We start from the raw sequence: 23,032 nt of genomic DNA on the forward strand, positions 1-23,032 counted from the left end.
TGAGGTGAGTGGGGCTGAGAGACTTCAGAGAAGTGTGACTGGCCCAAGGTCATCTAGCAGCTGTATGTGGAGGAGCGGATGCTGGCGTATAAATGGGCCATTGGCCTGAGCTAGCCAGGTTGCCTTCTGTTCTTAACTACACACTTAGATGGTTTTCCTTTCTTTTCCAGGGCCGGCTGCTGTCTCTCCTTGACGACAACACCCTCCACCTTTGGGAGATTTACCAGAAAGATGGCTACTCTCACTTGGAGGAGACCCATAGCTATGTCCTCCCCGGACGGCCAGGGTTCGACACCGCTAAGTACTCATTGCTTGCTTGCCTCCTTTTTCCTCCTTTTTGGGGCGCTGTGGGTTCTTGGGAGATGATCCTCTGCAAAGATGCAGGGACCGCTATCTCGATCTCGTAGATTACTCAGCATCTAGAGGATCCCTCCTTTCCTTCTTAGCCGCCACCTGCCCTCCTGCTTCGTGAGCTGTCTCCCAAGACCTTCTCTTGGCATGGCAAAATTAGAGGGCAGAGATGAGAACAGGCAAATAATAATAATAATAATAATAATAATAATAATAATAATAATAGTAGCAGTAGTAGTAGTAGTAGTAAAATTCTACCCCACCACTCTGGGCTGCTTACGGTATGTATTAAAACATAGTGAAACATCAAACATTAAAAACTTCCAGAAACAGGGCTGCCTTCAGATGTCTTCTAAAAGTGGCATAGTTCTTTATCTCCTTGACATCTGAAGGGAGGGTGTTCCATAAGGAGGATGCCACTACCGAGATGGAAGCAAGACAGTCGAGCTTTTGCGCAGAGGTAAATTTCAGATGCTGTGGGTTAAACCACAGAGCCTAGGGCTTGCCGATCAGAAGGTCGGCGGTTCGAATCCCCGCGACGGGGTGAGCTCCCGTTGTTCGGTCCCTGCTCTTGCCAACCTAGCAGTTCAAAAGCACTTCAAAGTGCAAGTAGATAAATAGGTACCGCTCCGGCAGGAAGGTAAATGGTGTTTCCGTGCGCTGCTCTGGTTTGCCAGAAGCGGCTTAGTCCTGCTGGCCACATGACCCGGAAGCTGTACGCCAGCTCCCTTGGCCACTAAAGCGAGATGAGCACCGCAACCCTAGAGTTGTCCGTGACTGGACCTAAGGGTCAGGGGTCCCTTTACTTTTACCTTAATTTTCGGACAGAGCTGCCGTCAAGGAGACCTATGGTGGTAGAATGTCTGCCTTGTTCAATCCCTGGTTCAATCCCCAGCCTCCCCTTATACCTTGGAGAGCTGCTGTCAGCTATTGCAGGCAGTATAAGGCCTCTTCCTCTGTTCCTATGTCTAAATCCCAGTGCTCTGGGAACAAGCAAGGGTTTGTCAAGCACATTCCAGCTTCTGCTCTCACTCTGCATGTGCACGGGAGCCGCAAAAAGGACTAGCCGCTTGCCACGTGCGGTGACTTTGCACCCTTCGCTGGTGCCTGCTTCCCTCTCCTGGTTTTTGTCTCCCAGCATCTGTAAGCTTGTATCTCTCGCAAGCAGGCGCCGCAGCTTCTCTGTGGTCTCTGCTTTTTGGGTCCGAGGCTCTGAGCTGGCGACGTGGCTTTAAAAGAGCATCACAGGAGAGGGAAGAAGAGCAGCTTTCTCTAGGACTCCTCTGCTTGGGTGTGCGGCCTGTCAATCTTCTTTAAACAGCTGCCTGGTGGCGGTGGGTGGACAGCATTTGCCACTGATGCACAGACTTTCTCCTTGAAATGCGTTGGCTCTTTTGGGGGTGTTGACTATTCAGATTGGTTTTCCATTTGTGGGTGCGTGCAGTCTAGGACAGTGGTTTTCCGGACGTGTTTCTGCCATCAGAAATGCGAAACTAGCTTCCCAAGCCATCAGAATCTCAGGAGATTGCAGGGCACAGGGGGTCTCCGTGCTTGGCCTTGGCCAAGCATAGGCAAACTCGGCCCTCCAGATGTTTTGTGACTACAAGTCCCATCATCCCTAGCTAACAGGACCAGTGGTCAGGGATGATGGGAATTGTAGTCCCAAAACATCTGGAGGGCCGAGTTTGCCTATTCCTGGCTTTGACCATTGCAGTGGTAAGACCCCAAGGACTCAGGTGTAGTGCCCCACACAAAAGGAGCGGGTACTTTTTATTTTTATTTGCAAAAATATCTGTGCTGTGAACATCAACAATAAAGCTGCATTTGCAAAACTAGTACAGGGGTCTCCCCACTTACGCCGGGGCTACCTTCCCGGGCAGTACTCGTAAACATGAAATCGCCTTTACAGTCGTACCTTGGTTTTCAAACAGCTTAGTTCTCGAACATTTTGGCTCCTGAATGCCGCAAACCCGGAAGTGACTGTTCTGGTTTGCGAACTATTTTTGGAAGCCGAGCGTCCAAAGCAGCTTCTGCGGCTTCCAATTGGCTGCACGAAGGTCCTGCAGCCAATCAGAAGCCGAGCTTTGGTTTCCGAACGTTTTGGAAGTCGAATGGAAGTTGACTTCCGAGGTATGACTGTAGTGTGCGACACCATCTAAAAAGCCAAACTCCACCAAAAATCAATAAAAATCTCCACCCAGTCACTCTCTCCAAACATCTTTTTCTCAAACTCCCAACTCTCCACAGGCTTCAAAGGTCGGCGTAAAGGCTCACGACTTTGCAGTTGCAAAGACTGCTGCGATTGCTATCTGTTTTCCTGCTCTTTTGGGGCCATTTTTAGAGTCGCCCCCCCCCCCGCTCTTTTAGGGGCCATTTTTGCTCTTTTCATGCCTTTACACAAATCAGTAGAAGGGTCTCAGGATAGCTGGATCCCTCCTTAGGGAAAGCCTGGGTGAGCAGATGAGTCTTCTGTAGGTGCCTAAATGTCAGCACTGTAAGTGCCTGCCTGTTCTTTCTGGGAACACATTTGAAAGGGCTGGTGCCACCACCCTTAAGGCCCTGGTCTTAGTGGGCGCAAGACGAATCTCGGGGGCAAGCAGGCTTACTGAGAGCACATCTCCCGAGGATTGAAATGACAGGGCAGGGGGTGTGACGACGCAAGGCATTCCTGGAGGTAACTTTGGAACTCACTTCCTTGGCAAATGCCCACGGCGAGAGGGTGTCCCAGAACACGTTGGAAAACCATTGGCCTGGCGATTGAGCAAGGATGGCTCCTGATCGCTCTCTTCTTCCGGACAGCTCCCCTCCCAGCATCACCCGGGTGACTGTCATCTTGCTGCGGTCAAGCTGTGACGTGGCCTACCTCGGCACGGAAGGGGGTGGCATCTACTTCCTGGAACTTCCCGGCTTGACGCTGCAGGAGGACAGGACTCTGTACCAAGACGAAGTCCTGCAGAGGTGAGCTCGCCCCAGCGATGCATCCGAAAGGGTGGGGAGTGCAGTTCTCAGAGTGGAAAGGAAATAGGGGTCTTTCCTAACGACTCTTAGCACCTTTAACAAACTACAGCTCCCAGAATTCCTTGAGGGGAGCCATGACTGCTTGAAGTGCCATCATAGTGCTTCAAATGTATGGTACGGATGTGGCCTAAGTCGAAGTATGAGACATCTTGGGCATCATCAGTAGGAGTATAGCATCTAGATCAAGGGAAGTAATAGTGCCACTGTATTCTGCTCTGGTCAGACCTCACCTGGAGTACTGTGTCCAGTTCTGGGCACCACAGTTCAAGAAGGACACTGACAAACTGGAACGGGTCCAGAGGAGGGCAACCAAAATGGTCAAAGGCCTGGAAACGATGCCTTATGAGGAACGGCTAAGGGAGCTGGGCATGTTTAGCCTGGAGAAGAGGAGGTTAAGGGGTGATATGATAGCCATGTTCAAATATATAAAAGGATGTCACATAGAGGAGGGAGAAAGGTTGTTTTCTGCTGCTCCAGAGAAGCGGACACGGAGCAATGGATCCAAACTACAAGAAAGAAGATTCCACCTAAACATTAGGAAGAACTTCCTGACAGTAAGAGCTGTTCGACAGTGGAATTTGCTGCCAAGGAGTGTGGTGGAGTCTCCTACTTTGGAGGGGTTGGACTCGATGGCCCTTGTGGTCTATTCCAACTCTATGATTCTATGACATCAGTGTAATGTACCATGTTCATATGGTGTGGTTGTTGTATTTTCAAAAAGCAATAAAAATATTTGAAAAGAAGGGCTCGATGACTCACAGGGTCCCTTCCATGCCTGAAATTCTATCGATCTGTTGTTCTCCATCCCTGCCTTTTTATTCTGCAGCGTCCCCGAAGACTACCGATGTGGGAAGGCGCTTGGTCCGGTGGAATCTCTGCAGGAACACCCCAAAGATCCCGCCAAGATCCTGATTGGCTACAGCAGAGGCTTGATGGTTCTTTGGGACGGAAGCACGAGGGAAGCTGAGCACCTCTTTCTGGGCAACCAGGTAACTCTTTTTATTTCCATTTTTTGGGATTTTTAAAATATCCTGTCTTTCTAAAGAGCTCAAGGTGGCATCCATGCTTCTTCCCAATCTCATTTAATCCCCACCACAACCCTGCGAGGTAGGCTAGAGGCAGTGGCTGGCCCCCAAGGCCATGCCCAGTGAACTTCATGGCCGAGTGGGAGATTTGAACCCGGGTCTCCCAGGTCCCTGGCTAATTAACATTCTATGTCCTTTCAAGTGGGGGAGGGGTTACTGTTTGGTTCTTGTACTTATGGCGTATTTTGCGTTTTCGTTTTGTATTTTTACGCTGTTCTTCATCCGAAGATCTCAGGGTGGCATGCAGATTAATTAAATAAAATATACAAATAATAAAATGCCGATGACCCGCCCCCCCGCTCTAACACGTTCTCTCCCCCTCTGCACTGACCGTTCTGTTGTCCAGAGGCCTTTTTGCCCTTCCCTCTCTCTCTCTTTCTCGCCATTGTGTGTGTCCCAAACGCTTCAGGCCTCAACGTTTTGGGTTTCCGTCTTTTGCAGCAGCTGGAGAGCCTCGGATGGGAGCGGAGTGGCCAGACGGTTGTGAGTTCTCACAGCGACGGAGGCTATTCCGTGTGGCCGGTGACGGGCGGCTCGCCAAAGACCCTGCAGCCGGCCACCTCCACTATCCCTTACGGTGAGGCTAATGGCTATAGGGCCTCTATCGGCGCTTGGTCCAGGCTCTATATCCAGGGAACTTCAGTGTAAAAAAGGGGGAAACCCTCCTTGATGCACATGTCAAAATCACTAACTGTGGTGGAAAAGTGGTGAAAGGCTGTGACTCATGCAATTTGATGTTTTGCTTTGTTGGGAGCCGCCCAGAGTGGCTGGGGCAACCCAGTCAGATAGGCGGGATATAAGTTTGTTGTTGTTGTTAGTATTTCCATTTATCTACCACCTTTTATTAAAAGCTCTCAGGGTGTACAACATTAGAAACTGACAGCAGAGGCTGGTCTATTAGGGTAATTGGAGGCGACCCTGAGGGTCATCTAGTCCAGTGTTTCCCAACCGGTGTTCCGCGGCACACTAGTGTGCCGCGAGACGTTGCCTGGTGTGCCGCGGGAAAAATTAAAAAATTCGAAAGATATCCGGAGAGGCGGCCTTCAGGCAAGTTTTAATTTTAATTTTCCTTCTCCCACTTAATGCCCCACACTCGCCCGAGCAGCTTGCAGTCCTCGGTAACCACGGCGACCCGAGGGAGGGGAGGGAACAGGGAAGTCGAGGGCGGCGGCGAGCCGCGATGACGTCAGTGGGCCTCGCCGCCTCGCCCTGGCACGGTGTTAGAGCCCCGGCTAATGGCGCGAGCTTCGGAATAAGTGGGATCCGCGTGCGCGAGACCGAGATCGCGGGTAAGGAGCTCAGCCCTGGGCAGGAGGAAGCGGGGCCGCGCGTGCGGGCCACATCCCCACAGAGAGCGAGCCTCCCCCGGCCCACCACTCCGGGCAGGTCCACTCGCATGAGGGGGCGGCGATGGCGACGGCCGGCAGCTTGCCTGCAATGCCATCCCTCGAGCAGGCGAGGAGCCCGGAGGCTACCAGATGTGAGTCCTCTTTCCCACCCTGCTCGGGAGTCCAGAGCACTTGGTCGCATTCAGGATCTAGTGGGGAAGCGGGGCTTGTGTCTGGGCTGGACACATTGGGCTGCCTGTGCCGCTCGATCTGTGGGGAGAAATCAGGGTGGGAGTCACGACCGTGAGGCAGGGCTGCCAAGTGTGGCAGAAGAGGACACGGCCGTCGCACCTGTCCTTAGGTAGGAGCTTCTTCCGTGTTGACCTGCTGCCCTAAAGTCTTGGCTTTTTTCTTGGCTTTTTGGCGGTTGGGACAGAAGGAAGGCAAGGGGGAGGGGAAAAAATTGAAACTTACACTTTCGTGTGTCCCTCCCGGCGTGACGCTGCGCGCTGACGTCACGGGGCTGTAATGGTGGTGTGCCTCAAGATTTTTTTCATGAAACAAGTGTGCCTTTGCCCAAAAAAGGTTGGGAAACACTGATCTAGTCCAACTCCCTGCAATGCAGGAATCTCAACACATGGTCCCCCATCCAGTTTGAAACCATCCCAGAACCTGCTTAGCTTTGCAAAGGTTCTAGCGGTTTTATTGCTGCCAGTCTGGGTGGTGGTCTTGGCTGTTCGCTTCCTCTTCCTTAGTCTCAGAATTGCCATTATAGAATTCAACAAGGGCAGAGGATCAGAGCCAAAAATCAGAACATGTTGGCTCTGGATCCTGGGGCAATGAATCCCACAAGTTCCTCCTACTCCTCTTGCCTGTCCTAAGCCTTACTAGTGTCCTCATATAGGTCCCACATTCTGGTATTGTTTGTGAGGAAGGAGGGGGAAAACACCCCTCGGTATTTTCATTGTTGTTGTTGCTGCTGCTAAGTGTGGCTAGCCCAAAGGGGCTTTGTGAGCATCATTGGCCTCAAGAAGAGCTTGGAATCGGGGGGTTGTGACGAAATGTGAGCCAGGTCTTTTTCTTCTGCTTGGATCTTACAAAGCGAGAGCGTCACTCCAAAATCTTCCTCTCCCGTTCTAGGTCCGTTCCCGTGCAAAGCTATCAACAAGATTGTCTGGCAGACGTGCGACTCAGGGTAGGTCTCATGTCTGGATTAAGAGTAGATTTTACTCCTTGTTTGGTCACCTCCTGTGCCCTTGGATTTTGCAACCTGTGCGATATTAACGTCCTCCTGGCTTCTTTTCGCCTACGGTGCTTTTCTTTTGTGATGGGGTGACCTGGGGGGACTCAGAGGACGTTGAAGTTGCGTGGCCTTGTTGCCTGACTGCTGTTTCTAACTCCCGTCCCGTAGGAGCCCCTACATCATCTTCAGTGGGGGGATGCCCAGGGCCAGTTATGGAGACAGGCACTGCGTCACCATCCTGCAAGGACAGACCTTGGTCACCCTTGATTTCACCTCGCGTGTCATCGACTTCTTCACCGTGTGCAACACAGAGGTAGAGGAGGGTAAATACCTTTTGATATTTTCAAACATCTCTCTATCCCGCGAGGATATGTTTAGACAACAGCAGCCAATCTGATTTGTTGCATGTGTATATCTCGACTTCCCTCCAACGAGCTCAAAGGTGACCTGTGTGCTTCTCCCCTCCTCCTCCTGCTTCCCCCTTCACCACAACATCCCTGCGAGGTAGGCTGGCCCGAGAGACAGCGCCTGGCCCTAGGCACCCAGTGTGCTTCATGACCCAGTGGGGATTTCACCCCTGGTCTCCCCAGCATCCTAGTCTAGTGCTAATTTACAAATCTGCAGCGTGACCACATTTGAAGTACGGTGTGCTGTTCCGGTTGCCCCATCTCAAAAAAAGGGCATTGCCGCTTTTAGAGAAAAGATGAGAAACCACCATAGAAGTTTATAAAATGATACAGTGGTACCTTGGGTTACATACGCTTCAGGTTACAGACTCCGCTAACCCAGAAATAGTGCTTCAGGTTAAGAACTTTGCTTCAGGATAAGAACGGCGCGGCGGCAGCAGGAGGCCCCATTAGCTAAAGTGGTGCTTCAGGTTAAGAACGGACCTCCGGAACGAATTAAGTACTTAACCCGAGGTACCACTGTACGTGACCCGGAAAAAGTGGGCAGAGAAAAAAGTGTTCCCCCTTTTTCTCACAACACTAGAATTTGGGGACCCCCCATGAAGCTGAACGTTGGCAGATTCAGGAAACATGAAAGAAAGGACTCCTTCACTTAGCATGTGGTTAAACTGCGGAACTCTCTCCCACTGGAGGCAGCCGCCGACTTGGATGGCTTTAGAAATCGGACTAGACAAATTCATGGCTTATTTGCCAGGATGACTCTGCTCTGTCTTCACTGTCAGAGGCAGCAATGCTGGAAACCACAGGAGGAGAGAGAAAGCTCTTGTGCTCCCGTTCTGCTTGCGGGGTTTCCCAGTGATCCACTGTGAGAACTGGATGATAGACTAGATAGGCCATTGGCCGGATCCAGCAGGCTCTTCTCAGGTTCTTAACCACTGCACCACACAGACAAGAACTCCATCGTTCTCTCCCTCTCTGTTTCCTCCATCTCTGCCTCTGTTCCTAAGTGGTCCTCTCTCCTTTCCTCCTCGGTCCTCCCCAAAGTCGATCTGTCCTGGCGCATCTTAACAGGGGCTTTCCTCTCTCTCTCCCTTCCAGAGTTCGACAACCCAACCGCCTTGGTGGTCCTGGTGGAGGAGGAGCTGGTGGTCATTGACCTGCAGACACCCGGCTGGCCCACCATTCCCGCCCCATACCTGGCCCCGCTCCACTCCTCGGCCATCACCTGCTCCTACCACATCTCCAACATCCCCCTGAAGCTGTGGGAGAGGATCATCAGCGCAGGAGAGGACCAGAGCCCTCGCCTCTCCTTTGTGGTGAGTTGGCACAGGGACATCCCTGTTTAGGGAAGCTTTTAATGTTTAACAGACTACTGTATTTTTATACTTTGTTGGAAGCTGCCTCGCTCCCTTTGACCCTCTTGCATCATGGCCAGAGGGGGCTCTCACTTCCTTTGATGACCCCCTCCCCCAAAAGAAACATGGAGCTGTGCCTAAAGGTAAAGGACCCCTGACCATTAGGTCCGGTCGTGGCCAACTCTGGGGTTGGGCGCTCATCTCGCTTTATTGGCCGAGGGAGCCGGCGTACAGCTTCCGGGTCATGTGGCCAGCATGACTAAGCCGCTTCTGGCGAACCAGAGCAAAGCACGGAAACGCCATTTACCTTACCACCAGACCTAATGGTCAGGGGTCCCTTTACCTTTACCTTACTACTACTACTACTACTACTAATAATAATAATAATAACAACAATAATAATACAAGGGCCTTTGCACTCTTTGGCCACTGTTCTCTTTTCCCATGTTTGTCTCCATCTCTCTCTCTCTTAGCAGAACTGGCCCATCAACGGAGGAAGGAGCCTCGCACAGGAACCCACCCAACGGGGGCTTCTCTTGACCGGGTGAGTTGTGTTTTGGTTTCTCCCCAGGCTGTCCTCCTCCCATGTAATGTTGTTTGTGCTGAGTGCGAATTTTTTTGCATTGGAAAGCAGAAGGCAGCTGAGGCAGGATGTTGGGGAGTGCCCTTCTTCCAAGGTGGGGGCCCGTCAGGTGGTGTTCAGCTGCCATCAGCACCTGCCAGTGTGGTGCTGGCGAGAGCTGTGGTCCAGCAGTTTCTGGAGGGCGCCAGCTCTGCAAGATTGGGGAAGGGCCACAACTCGGTTGCTAAACATCTGCCTTGCATGCAGGAAGTCCCAGGTTCAGTTCTCAATAGCTTCTCCTGTTAGGACTCGGAGCGACTCCATCTGAAATCTTGGAGAGGTGCCGCCAGTCAGTGCGTAGACCAGGTTTCCCAAATTTGGATCTCCAGGTGCTTTGGGACTACAATTCCCATCATCCCTGGCCACTGGTTCTGCTAGCTAGGGATGATGGGAGTTGTAGTCCAACAACGGCTGGAGACCTGAGTTTGAGAAACACTGCCCTACAGCTTTGGGGGCTCCCAGGCCTCATCTCCACTGCACATTTAAATAGAGGGAATGTTAGATCATACTCTTTTTAAATATATAATAAGCAATTCATTTTCATTGCAGTTTATCTGCTTTCAGAGCAATTTAAACAGCTTAAGATTTCTTACGTTGCTCAGGGCCCCTCTGCACTTTCTGTCTTCATTTTATTTGGGGTTTGGTTTTTTTTACAATCACACATCACTATTAATAATAATAGTAAGAAAACACCTAGCGGTTTATAACAGTGGTGCACAAAATCATACAGCAAAACCCATGTAAAAATGTGTTATAGTTTGAAATCAGCTAACCGTAAAGGACAGGTGCATTCTTAACTGACGGAACAGAAGAACTTTCAGCAGTTTTAAAAAGTTGGAATGCAAGGTGCACCTTGTGTATAAAGCAGGCATAGGCAAACTCGGCCCTCCAGATGTTCTGAGACTACAGTTCCCATCATCCCTGACCACTGGTCCTGTTAGCTAGGGATCATGGGAGTTGTAGTCCCATCTGGTATAAAGCATTGTCTGGTTTGTGGAAGCGCAAATTTGGAACAGGAAGAGTCGTCCCCCCCCGGATGTAATGAGAATCCCGCCCCCCCCCCGCTTCTTTCGCTTTGGCTGCCTCGCAAGAATGCATCAGTTGTACTTGCTGAGGGCTTCCCCTCTCGTTCTCCTCGCCTTCCTTCCCTCTTGGCAACTCCTGAGCTGCTTGGTGTCAAGCGTTACGTGGTCCAGTCTTCACTTTCCCTCTTGGGGAGCGCAGCCAAGGTTTTGCTAGCCAGAGGCAGCAGATGTTCAGACCCGAGCGGAGGCTTCAAAGGCAGGGAAGCAGGAGCAAGCCGGCCAGATCCTGGCTCGCAGCCAACCTGCGGTGGTCTCTCTGGGCAGGAAGCAGCCCATTCAGTTCTCTCATGAGGCATATGAGTTGGGGTCTTTTGGCCACCACACATAAGTCATTATTCTCTCCGCCCTTCCACCTGCGAAATGGGGATAATCAGTACGGTCCTATCTTACAGACATGCTTGCAAGGATTAGAGAGGTCATAATAAACAAAGTGCTTCTTACAACTGAAATGTGCAATGAGTCGCTTGTTATGGGTTCTTTTTTCCTGGTTGAGATAGCAGAGTGAGGGGGAGAAGACCAGGGAAATCTATTCCAAAGGGGTGGTTTCTCCTCCCTGTACTTTCTTTCTCCCTCCCAACCGCCGCATTTCCCCTTGTCATGTGGAATGGACTGCTATAAAGCCCTCCAAGACGCCGTTGCCAAAACCAATTGCAACCTGATCTCGTTTTCTTAACTCGCTCTCTTTTTCTCTCGCCCGCCAAGGGCAATCTGGTAATATTTGGCATCTGCGCCTCCCGAATTCCTTCAGCGTGCGGAAATAATAAAAAACTGGACTTTTCAGGTTTTGCTTTCGAGGGGCAAAGGAAGAAGTCGGGGAGGAATCAGATGATTGGAAAAGTGTGTTTGCAAAAACATTGCATCTCCTCTCTGCGCAGGACAGAGTTTGGTTTCATAGTAGGGGGGTGAGTTAGCAGAGCTGAATATATTAGCTGTAATACTGTCAAGGACAGAGTTGTGAACATATTGGCACCTCCAGATTCTTGCAGCCAGAATATTTTGTGGGGAAATCACTTTTCTTCTGCCAGTGAGGTCATTTGTGCACCAATCTGCAGGACGTGTGGGGTGGGTGTGTTGTCAATGCTGAACCACATCAGCTGGCATCCTTGACCACCGTAAGTGCTGGCTGGACCTGATGGGAATTGTAGTGTGACAGTACTTGTTGAGCCAAAGGTTAGCCACAACTGGCCTAGGCGTCAGATGAGAGTCTGTAGTCTGTCCCTGCGCAGGAGGAGAAGAGTGTGCAATTTATCCCTTGCCATTTGTAAAATAATAATCATAAAAATGCTTCTGGCAACAGGTTCTGCTAGGTTGTGCTACAATAAGCATGCACACCAGGTGTGTGTGTGTGGGGGGGTGACCTCTGGCCCTGCAAGCATTACTGAGCTTCCACTCCCAGCACTCCACTCACAGCAAGCATGGCCAGGGATGATGGGAGTTGTAGTTCAGCAGCGCCTGGAGGCTGAAAGGTTCCACGCGGCTGAAACAAGTTGCAAGTACTAGTTACAGGTAGGTAGCCGTGTTGGTCTGCCATAGTCGAAACAAAATAAAAAAATTCCTTCCAGTAGCACCTTAGAAACCAACTAAGTTTGTTATTGGTATGAGCTTTTGTGTGCATGCACACGTCTTCAGATACAAAGTGTTCATATCTGAAGAAGTGTGTGTGCACACGAAAGCTCATACCAATAACAAACTTAGTTGGTCTCTAAGCTGCTAATGGAAGGAATTTTTTTAAGTTGCAAGTATTCCACCTTGTGGGATATCTTTGGGAGAAGCAAAGGCTAAGGCAGTGGTGTCCAAACTTTTTTTCAAAGAGAGCCAGATGTGATGTAGTGAAGGGCCCTGAGGGGCGGCCAAAGGGTTGAACTTGTTGAGCTTTTTTCGGGAATTTAACCCCAAGAGATGAACTGCCTCAGGGTCTGGATTGAACCGACTGGCAGACTGGATTAGGCCCCCAAAATAGACTTTGGACATGCCTGGGCTAAAGAGTTGACCTTACACAAATCTGGAGCAGAGTCCCTAAGGTGGCTGGATGGCGCCTTGTACGCCTCCTTACAGCAACTCCTGCAGCCAAGCTGGCGCCGAAACGTCTTGCTCTGCTTTCTTTTGGACCCCATCAGTGAGGCCGGGGGGGGGGGGAGGCTTGACATCTGGGCTGCCCAGGACCTCCAGACACATTGCCCAGGCTTGCACCCTGGGGAGGTCACTTGGCTGCTGCTAACACAGCGGTTTGACTTCACCCTCGGAGGCGCACTCCATTGCCTCTTGAGACAGATGCCGACAAATTCCTTCTCGGAAGCCAAGCTAAGAGAGTCCCAGGTCGGAACACGAGAAGCTGTGGGAGGAGGCCCATCTAGTTCAGCTTCCTGTTCTCCCAAGTGCCTCAGCTCCGGGGATTCACCAGCCGCGAGATGGCTCTTGTGGGGTCTCAGGCCTTAGAATCATAGAATAGAATCATAGAATCATAGAGTTGGAAGAGACCACAAGGGCCATCGAGTCCAACCCCCTGCCAAGCAGGAAACACCATCAGAGCACTCCTGACATATGGTTGTCAAGCCTCTGCTTAAAGACCTCCAAAGTAGGAGACTCCACCACACTCCTTGGCAGCAAATTCCACTGTCGAACAGCTCTTACTGTCAGGAAGTTCTTCCTAATGTTTAGGTGGAATCTTCTTTCTTGTAGTTTGGATCCATTGCTCCGTGTCCACTTCTCTGGAGCAGCAGAAAACAACCTTTCTCCCTCCTCTATGTGACATCCTTTTATATATTTGAACATGGCTATCATATCACCCCTTAACCTCCTCTTCTCCAGGCTAAACATGCCCAGCTCCCTTAGCTGTTCCTCATAAGGCATCGTTTCCAGGCCTTTGTCCATTTTGGTTGCCCTCCTCTGGACACGTTCCAGTTTGTCAGTGTCCTTCTTGAACTGTGGTGCCCAGAACTGGACACAGTACTCCAGGTGAGGTCTGACCAGAGCAGAATACAGTGGCACTATTACTTCCCTTGATCTAGATGCTATACTCCTATTGATATTTTTCACAACCAGCCTTTGCCAAAAACAACCTTCCTCTCCACAGGCATGAAGACGGCACAGTCCGGTTCTGGGACGCTTCGGGAGTCTCCCTCAAGCCGCTGTACAAACTGGGCACGGCCAACATTTTCCAGACGGACTGTGAGCACAACGACAGCCTGAACCAGTCTTGCGAGGAGGACTGGCCGCCCTTCCGGAAGGTACCACCACCCCCCTCCAAATGCCGGTGGGTGGGGGGCTCTTTGCTCATTGGGGCAGAGTGACTCCTCTCGTATCACAGTAGCTCTGTGTCTCTTGAGCTTTGCGGTTCAACAGGTATGGATAGAGATCTTCCCATTGCCTTTCACCCACATCCTTCAGCCCAGACACTGAGGTCCAGCGCCAAGGGCCTTCTGGCAGTCCCTCACTGTGAGAAGTGAGGTTACCGGGAACCAGGCAGAGGGCCTTCTCGGTGGTGGCCCCCGCCCTCCCATCAGATGTCAAGGAGATAAATAATTATACGAGCTTCGGAAGACATCTGAAGGCAGCCCTGTATTGGGACGTTTTAAATGTTTGATGTTTTAGTGTGCTCTTTTATCTGTTGGGAGCCACCCAGAGGAATTGGGGTAACCCAGTCAGATGGGCGGGGCACAATCAACAACAACAACAAGAGCAACATTAACAAAACAAACAAACAACATTTTTTACTGTTACCTTGCTTGAGGGAGAAATCTTTGTTTTATGCCTGCAGTCCAATCACAGGTTACCAGTAAGTCCCTCTTCCCAGGGAGTTCTGGGAATTGTAGCTCTTTCAGAGGAATGGGGGGGGGTGTCTCTGCTCCCTTAACAAACTACAGCTCCCAGGGTTCTTTGGGGGAACTGACGGCTCTTGCAAATGGTAGGGTACGGCTTTGAATGCACAGTGCTGATGGAGCCTCAGAGTAGAGAAGCAGCTAGCTCTGTGTTGATTTCTGCTACGTCGGTGCTCCTTATCTTGACTCATAGAATCATAGAATCATAGAATCATAGAATCATAGAGTTGGAAGAGACCACAAGGGCCATCGAGTCCAACCCCCTGCCAAGCAGGAAACACCATCAGAGCACTCCTGACTCACTCGTTTCTAAACGAATTCAGCAATGCATCTTTTAAAATCTGTTCTCTTTTCTAAAAAAGATTTGGCTAATGCTTGTGGAATTGTGCCCCCAAGTGGAAGAAGGGAGGCATTGCAGCTTTTGAGCTGGATGGAAACTTTCGTAGTCTGAACCTCATCTACTACGTAAAAGTATTTATTGCATTTTTTTTAAACAATTTTTTTTTAAACAAACATTTGCATGCTTGCTCATTGAGTGCAAGGCATCTTTCCCACCCCACGCCCTTTTCGACCCATGGACTGTGGGGAGAGGGGGCAGTGTTTTCAGTATCAACCAGTTTGGGAAACTTGCTTCACGCGGTCTGATGAAACACTGCAGAAAGAGGCCCGTTGTGATCTTCTCCTCTGCTCCCACCATATGAACAGACGCTCCAATATATACAGCACTTGACTGCTTTCTTCTTACAGAGGGAGTTGTGTCGCTCTGATCTTCATATCCTTTGCTTCTCTCTCTCCCTGGAAATGAATGCATGGATATCTGTCTTCCAGGTTGGCTGCTTTGACCCTTACAGCGATGACCCCAGGCTGGGGATTCAGAAGATTGCTCTGTGCAAATACACAGCTAAGATGGTGGTGGCTGGCACAGCAGGGCAGGTAACTGGGAAAGGCGTAATTTTTCTGAACCCCATGATGCAATCCCTCCTAGCCTGCCCACACCTGCCTGGCCCGGACGCTGCAGCTGGTACGGAAGGCAGCAGCCAGGCAAATGGTGAGGGCAGGTGGCCAACAGCATGCCAGATCTCTGCTTAAGCAACCACACTGCCATGCCGGGTTCCAGGTTATTGTGCTGATACAGCGGTAGCTTGGTTCTCACACTTAATCCGTTCCTGTAGTCCGTTCCAAAACCAAAGAGTTCCAAAACCAAGGCACGCTTTCCCATAGAAAGTAATGCAAAATGGATTAATCCGTTCCAGACTTTTAAAAACAACCTCTGGAACAGCAATATAACATGAATTTCTCCCGTGTGAAACTGAGAAGCAGATTCCTCTTGGCCCTGATCCCTGTCTTTCCGCCCCCCCGCCCCCCGTGGCAGGTGCTGGTGATGGAGCTCGCCGACGAAAAGTCGGAGCACCTGATCAACGTGGCCGTGGTCGACCTCCTCCAGGACCGCGAGGGCTTCACGTGGAAGGGCCACGACCGCCTCGCCCCCAAGAACGGCTCCCTCGCCTTCGCCCCCGGCTTCCAGCCCTGCATCCTCGTCCAGTGCATGCCCCCGGCGGCTGTGACGGCCGTCACGCTGCACTCCGAGTGGAACTTGGTGGCTTTTGGGACCAGCCACGGTTTCGGGGTGTACGATTATTACCGGAGGAACTCTGTGCTGGCCAGGTAGGGGGCTGGGGGGGTGGCAGGGCGAGTTTTAAGGTGAAAGCACCTTCATTTGAATCCTCAAGCAATTTGTATCCGAGCTCAATTCAGAGTGCTGGTTTTGACCCTATAAAGCAGGGGTAGTCAACCTTTTTATACCTACCACCCACTAATGCATCAGATTTAAATGGGGTTTTTAAAATAAAAGGCTTTTGGAGGAAAAATCTTTCTAAAGATAGTTTTCTATTTAAGTTACATTATAGTCCAAAGGCTATTCATCGGGAAATAAGGATTTGTTTTAAGTTTGGCATGTGTGCTGAAACTTAGTTTTAAGTTTTGTTTTTTTTTTTTAAAAAAAACATTTAACCACATCAGTTAACAAACATGGATACATATGCTATAATGTTACTCTTTTAGTTAAATAAGTTGTTTAAATTGTTATTGAGGAAATGATTATTTTTCTCCTTCCGATAAAGTACAGCAGAAAAGTTGTCCTAATATTAACAGTTAACTTATTAAACCTCGCAATAATGTCACAATTATCCGTCTATGTATTTCTAATAGTATAACCAAATCAGAATTTTTTGATATACAGTGGTACCTCGGGTTACATACGCTTCAGGTTACATATGCTTCAGATTACAGACTCTGCTAACCCAGAAATATTACCTCAGGTTAAGAACTTTGCTTCAGGATGAAAACAGAAATTGCACGCTGGCGGCGCAGCGGCAGCAGGAGGCCCCATTAGCTAAAGTGGTGCTTCAGATAAGAACAGTTTCAGATTAAGAACAGACCCCCCAGAACGAATTAAGTTCTTAACCCAAGGTACCACTGTAACTGTAAAAACTACTCTGAAAATTTATTATTCCAAAAATGAAACCTTCATCTGCTTGTAAATATTAAGATTATACCAGCAAGAATGAGTCTTTCTAAAAAAAAAGTTTTAAATCAAGTCTAACTGACTAATGATTTAAATTGTGATTTAAATCGATTTGATTTAAATCAAATCCACCCTTCTGCTGTCTCTCAAACAGGTGCACGCTGCACCCCAATGACTCCCTCGCCATGGAGGGGCCTCTTTCTCGGGTGAAGTCCCTGAAGAAGTCTCTCCGGCAGTCCTTCCGCAGGATCCGAAAAAGCAGGGTGTCCGGGAAGAAGAGGGTCAACACCAGCAGCCCCTCAAGCAAGGTGAGTGGACTGGGGCACGTGCCCAGTTAGGAAAGCTGCGGGTTCGAGTTCTGGGTTAAACCCTAACAAAGGTTTAGGAAGGAAGGGAAGGAGGGAGGGAGGGAGGGAGAGGGAGGTTGAGGTTTTGGGACTGGTGCGTATACATGGCAGCAGCAAGGGAAGGGAGCCTTTTCGTTTCCCAGTTTCGGGGGAGAGATGCTTCTTGGAAGGGGTGAACCTCAAAAGGCCCTGATTGGAGAAAGGGGAAATGGCTCCGCCTCCCGGTGAAAAGGAGCCTGGCAAAGGCAAAAAATGGATAAATAATGGATAAATGGATCAATAACAATAACAACAACATCAACAACAATAATAATTTTATTATTTATACCCCGTCCATCTGGCTGGGCTTCCCCAGCCACTCTGGGCGGCTTCCAACAAAATATTAAAATACAGTAATCTGTTAAACATTAAAAGCTTCCCTAAAGAGGGCTGCCTTCAGATGTCTTCTAAAAGTCTGGTAGTTGCTTTTCTCTTCGACATCTAGTGGGAGGGCGTTCCACAGGGCAGGTACCACTACCAAGAAGGCCCTCTGCCTGGTTCCCTATAACTTCACTTCTCGCAGTGAAGGAACCACCAGAAGGCCCTTGGCACTGGACCTCAGTGTCCGGGCAGAACGGTGGGGGTGGAGACGCTCCTTCAGGTATACTGGACCAAGGCCATTTAGGGCTTTAAAGGTCAGCACCAACACTTTGAATTTTGCTCAGAAACGTACTGGGAACAGCTGCCGGTCAAGATAAGCAGCATTGGGCTAGATCAGGGGGAACCCTTTGGTTGTTGCTGTCCTCTGACTGACTCCCAGTGGCCCCCAGCCAACAAGGCCAGTGGTCAAGGGTGAGACAGAATCCAGCAGTCTCAAGAGGAGAACAGAATAAAAAGATAAACGGAAGATAAAAATGGGCCAGAAGTCCTAGTTGGGGATGGATGGGGAATGTGATATTGTAGAGCAGGGTGGCACGGAACTGTTTTTGAAGCATCACTCAAACTGTTTCTCATCCCTGGCGATGGCTTGACATGAATCTGCCCCCTCTCTTGCCCCCGTCAGGTGCAGGAGGCAAATGCCCAGCTGGCTGAGCAGCCCGGCCCCCACGAGGTGGAGATGACCCCCGTCCAGCGGCGGATTGAACCCCGCTCGGCCGACGACTCGTTGTCGGGAGTCGTGCGCTGCCTCTACTTCGCTGATACCTTCCTCCGAGACGGTAAGGAGGAGGAAGAGGTGCAACGCGGGTGGAAAGGGACCGGAGTCCGGGATGGTTGGGACTCTACTGCCCAACAGTCCCAGACACCCATGTCTGGTGGGAAGGGATGATGGGAGTTGTAGTTTGACAGCGCCTGAAGGGCATCTAGTTGGGAAAGCCTGGCAGCATCAGTCCTGGAGTTGGTCACTTGCCACGTTTAAAAAGCAATTTATTCCACTCTCACTACATTTCGCTAACTCTTAGTTCTATATTTGAGCTTTCATGCGATGCAAAAGCCACTTCTGGAACTTGCAGTGAAGTAAAGCGCAACTTTGGCGCTCGTTTTCGTGTTACTTGCCTCCAGAAAAAACACAACCATTTGCAAATACAGTGGTACCTCGGGTTAATAACTTAATTCGTTCTGGAGGTCCGTTCTTAACCTGAAACTGTTCTTAACCTGAGGCACCACTTTAGCTAATGGGGCCTCCTGCTGCCGCCGCGCGATTTCTGTTCTTATCCTGAAGCAAAGTTCTTAACCCGAGGTCTGGGTTAGCGGAGTCTGTAACCTGAAGCGTCTGTAACCTGAAGCGTTTGTAGCCCGACTACTGTAATATGGAAATGAGCGCTAAACTTGTAAAATGTTCCACTATAGTTCCACTATTATTACTATTAATAATACAGTGGTGCCCCGCAAGACGAAAAACTCGCTAGACGAAAGGGTTTTTCGGTTTTGCGTTGCTTCGCTAGATGAATTTCCCTATGGGCTTGCTTCGCAAGACGAAAACGTCTTGCGCTTTTTTTTAAAGCCGCTTGAAGAGGCGCAGTTGCGATGGACCGTGCTTCGCAAGACGAAAAACATCGCAAGACGAAAAGACTCATGGAACGAATTATTTTCGTCTTGCGAGGCACCACTGTAATTACATTTCTATACTGCCCTTCACCCAAAGATCACAGAGTGGTTTGCAATATAAAAACTCAAAAATAAGGTTCTTGGCCCTTAGAATCGTAGCACTGAGAGGGACCTGGGAGGTCATCCATCCCAGCCCCCAGCTCATTGCAGGATGCCTTCTCTCACTGCCTGTCTTCTCCCCTCTCCCCCCCCCAGCTGCGCATCATGGGCCCACCATGTGGGCCGGCACAAACTCTGGCTCGGTGTTTGCCTACGCCCTGGAGGTCCCTTCGCAGGAGAAGTTTTCCGAGCGCTCGGTGGAGGCGGTCTTGGGCAAGGAGATCCAGCTCATGCACAGAGCGCCCGTGGTGTCGATCGCCGTCTTAGACGGCCGGGGGAACCCTCTGCCGGAACCGTACGAGGTCTCGCGGGACCTGGCCAAAGCCCCCGACATGCAGGGCAGCCATTCAGTCCTCATCGCCTCAGAAGAGCAGTTCAAGGTAATCTTGAGGGAGGGGCAGAATCTCTAGCCGTGTGAGAAAGTTATTTGGGTATCTAATAATAATAATAATAATAATAATAATAATAATAAAATTATTTATATCCCGCCCTCCCCAGCCGAAGCCGGGCTCAGGGCGGCTAACAACAATCAAATAATCAAACAGACAAATAGTCACACAATCTAAAAATATTTCATTATAAAAATTAATTAAATCAAATTGATGGCAACCAATTAAGCAAAATTCTGTGCAGGTTGCCAGAGGAGGGAGTCAGGCTGCGCCCTGAACAAAGGCCTGGCGGAACAACTCTGTCTTGCAGGCCCTGCGGAAAGATGTCAGGTCCCGCAGGGCCCTAGTCTCTTGTGACAGAGCATTCCACCAGGTTGGAGCCGCAGCCGAGAAGGCCCTGGCTCTAGTTGAGGCCAGCCTAACCTCTCTAAGGCCTGGGACCTTGAGGATGTTATTATTTGCAGACCGTAGGTTTCTCTGTGGGGCATACCAGGAGAGGCGGTCCCGTAGGTACGAGGGTCCTAGGCCGTATAGGGCTTTAAAGGTTAAAACCAGCTCCTTAAACCTGATCCTGTACTCCACCGGGAGCCAGTGCAGCTGGTATAGTACCGGATGAATGTGATCTCGCAGCGAAGACCCCATAAGGAGTCTCGCCGCGGCATTCTGCACCCGCTGGAGTTTCTGGGTCAGTCTCAAGGGCAGCCCCACGTAGTGCCCTTGGGGGCCACTGGCACCTCAATCTTACGAGGGCTGAGTCGGGGAGGTTCATGAAAAGTGTCCTCAGCAGTACTTTTTTTTTTTTTTTTGAGAGAGGGGGTGTGCTGAGTTATGAACAAGGCCAAAGGTGACCGCTCATTCAGAGTGAAGGCAAAACATTGCCCTCTCTCCCAATTGACTGCCTTCCAGCTGCTTCTGTCTCCACATCCTCTGTGTCAGTGTTGCCCTCGTAGAGCGTGGCAGCGAAGAGGATAAGGACAAAACTGGAATCGGTTGGCTCTGCCTGTCGCTGGTTCTCTGGCGCCACCTACTGTTGGGCTCCCTGCCTTCTGCCCTACCAGTAGCAATAGTCACCAGGCTGATTCTAACAAAACCTGGGTGGATGCCGTTGTCCTGCAAGTTTGGCAAGGGGGCTCCTATTTTGCCTTGAGCTTCTGGGAACGAGAGAGAAGATGCAGTTCTTTTGGAGAAAATAAATGAGTTTTCTGAGAACCAGCTCTCTCCTGATACAGGAAGAGCGGAGCTTCAGCTGGGCTAAAGCCTTGCATGTCCTCCTTGTGCCCTCCCCCTCCTCACTCACTTCCTGCTGTCTCCCACTCATAGCTGTCAAGCGTCCCTTATTTGGCGGGACAGTCCCTTATCCCAGGGCCATGTCCCGCTGCTGTCCCTTATTGATGATGTCCCTTAAATAAGCTACTGAAGGTCCAGCTCTGCTTTGTCAACAACAAATTGTTGCTGTTTTTTTGTGTTGAATATATGCTACATGGTAATTTATAGGACCTAATAGGTATCTAAAGCCATTTGCACGCAACAAAATATGTATTTTATCAAAGTCATTGTTGATCCCTTATTTTGGCTGCTGATCCCTTATTTTTGAGGTTGCTGGTCCCTTATTTTCAAATCTGTAAGTTGACAGCTATGCTCCCACTCCAGGTCTTCACACTGCCCAAAGTCAGCGCCAAAACCAAGTTCAAGCTGACGGCCCACGAGGGCTGCCGGGTACGGAAAGTGGGGCTGGTGAACTTTGTCAGCGCGGCCTGCGAGGACTACGCAGAGAACTGCCTCGCCTGCCTCACCAACCTGGGGGACATCCACGTCTTCACGGTGCCCAGTCTGCGGCCGCAGGTGCACTACGACTGCATCCGGAAGGAGGACATCAGCGGAATCGCCTCGTGCGTCTTCACCAAACACGGGCAAGGTGAGCCCGGAAGGAGCAAGGAGGCAACGTGGGGCAGGAGGAAGACTTAGACCCAGAGGGAACAAGGGGGCACCGTGGGGCAGGGACACTTAGACCTGGAAGAAGCTGGGAATGATGAGGCACTATGGGGTTGAGCTAAAGTAAAGGTAAAGGGACCCCTGACCATTAGGTCCAGTCGTGGCCGACTCTGGGCTTTGCAGCGCTCATCTCGCTTTATTGGCTGAGGGAGCCGGCGTACAGCTTCCGGGTCATGTAGCCAGCATGACTAAGCCGCTTTTGGCAAACCAAAGCAGCGCACGGAAACGCCGTTTACCTTCCCGCCGGAGTGGTACCTATTTATTTACTTGCACTTTGACGTGCTTTTCGAACTGCTAGGTTGGCAGGAGCAGGGACCGAACAATGGGAGCTCACCCCGTCATGGGGATTCAAACCGCCGACCTTCTGATTGGCAAGTCCTAGGCTCTGTGGTTTAACCCACAGCGCCACCCGCGTCCCTAGGGGTTGAGCTAGTTAGAGCTAAAAAAAAGCAGATTGAGAACTTGCCCCTGGGGTGGGGCAAGTTAGACCGGGGTGATCAAAGAGTTGGAGCAGGTGAAGGGGCTGGGGGCTGTTTAGGTTGAAGCAGCCTTCCAGATATTCTGGACTTCCAACTCCTATCAGCCCAAGCCATCGCAGTTGTGAACACTCTTTTTATTTTTGTCTTTTGGGATTTACATGGCTTTTCAGATTAAAGTTTTACAATCACATATCCAACATACAACAATAAAACAACGATTCAAGGAATCTCCTGGAGTTCCCTCCTTCCCTTCGTGGGTCCTGTTGTCAATCATTTCCTCCTGCATCTTTTACGATAATCCAAATCTTTTACATCTCCACTATGTCCAAATTCCAGTCCTACAAAGATTTTAGCTGCTTGCAATGGTTTTTAAGATAAATTGTAAATTTCCCCCATTCCTTATTAAAACTTTGGTATTCTTGATCTCTGATTCTTCCGGTCATCTTAAGCCATTTTGGCATAATCCATCAATTTACAGTAATCTGCCATTCTTCTCTGGTAGGGAATTTATCTTCTTTCCATCCCTGGGCCAATAACATCCACACAGCCGTGGTTGCATACATAAATAGTCCTTTCTGCTCTCTTGGGATTTCGGCACCAAGAATTCTTAAAAGAAAGGCTTTGGGGTGTTTTTTTAGAAAAGGTTATTTTAAACATTTTTTTCAACTCGTGTATCATTTCCCAATCATTTCAGTTGTGAACGCTTTCATTTTAACAGTTAGATTTTTTAAAAAAAGATCAGTGCGCTGCAATAAAAGCTGTTCTGTTTAGCCATAAAACCAGAAGGAAAACCTACAGTCAATGT

The 23,032-nt window shown here is 50.0% G+C and overlaps 1 protein-coding gene across 9 annotated transcripts in view; it reads left to right on the plus strand.

The window, feature by feature from the left end:
• The window catches only part of LLGL1 (LLGL scribble cell polarity complex component 1), an 86,402-nt gene that overhangs the window by 51,200 nt on the left and 12,170 nt on the right, over nt 1–23,032 (plus strand). For 3 of the 9 annotated variants that reach the window (XM_083474178.1, XM_083474183.1, XM_083474182.1), the window contains exons 4-18: nt 171–301; nt 3,151–3,309; nt 4,196–4,358; nt 4,896–5,031; nt 6,923–6,977; nt 7,194–7,348; nt 8,531–8,748; nt 9,261–9,331; nt 13,568–13,721; nt 15,141–15,245; nt 15,685–15,977; nt 16,991–17,144; nt 18,226–18,379; nt 19,464–19,747; nt 21,407–21,671. In XM_083474178.1, coding sequence (XP_083330304.1) covers nt 171–301; nt 3,151–3,309; nt 4,196–4,358; nt 4,896–5,031; nt 6,923–6,977; nt 7,194–7,348; nt 8,531–8,748; nt 9,261–9,331; nt 13,568–13,721; nt 15,141–15,245; nt 15,685–15,977; nt 16,991–17,144; nt 18,226–18,379; nt 19,464–19,747; nt 21,407–21,671 — 2,497 coding nt within the window. The remainder of the gene's footprint in view (nt 1–170; nt 302–3,150; nt 3,310–4,195; nt 4,359–4,895; nt 5,032–6,922; nt 6,978–7,193; nt 7,349–8,530; nt 8,749–9,260; nt 9,332–13,567; nt 13,722–15,140; nt 15,246–15,684; nt 15,978–16,990; nt 17,145–18,225; nt 18,380–19,463; nt 19,748–21,406; nt 21,672–23,032) is intronic. The other 6 variants (XM_083474181.1, XM_083474186.1, XM_083474185.1 and 3 more) reach the window with 3 other exon arrangements.

This window comes from Podarcis liolepis, assembly GCF_965112155.1.
Source record: "Podarcis liolepis genome assembly, chromosome: 14".
Lineage (NCBI taxonomy): Eukaryota > Metazoa > Chordata > Lepidosauria > Squamata > Lacertidae > Podarcis > Podarcis liolepis.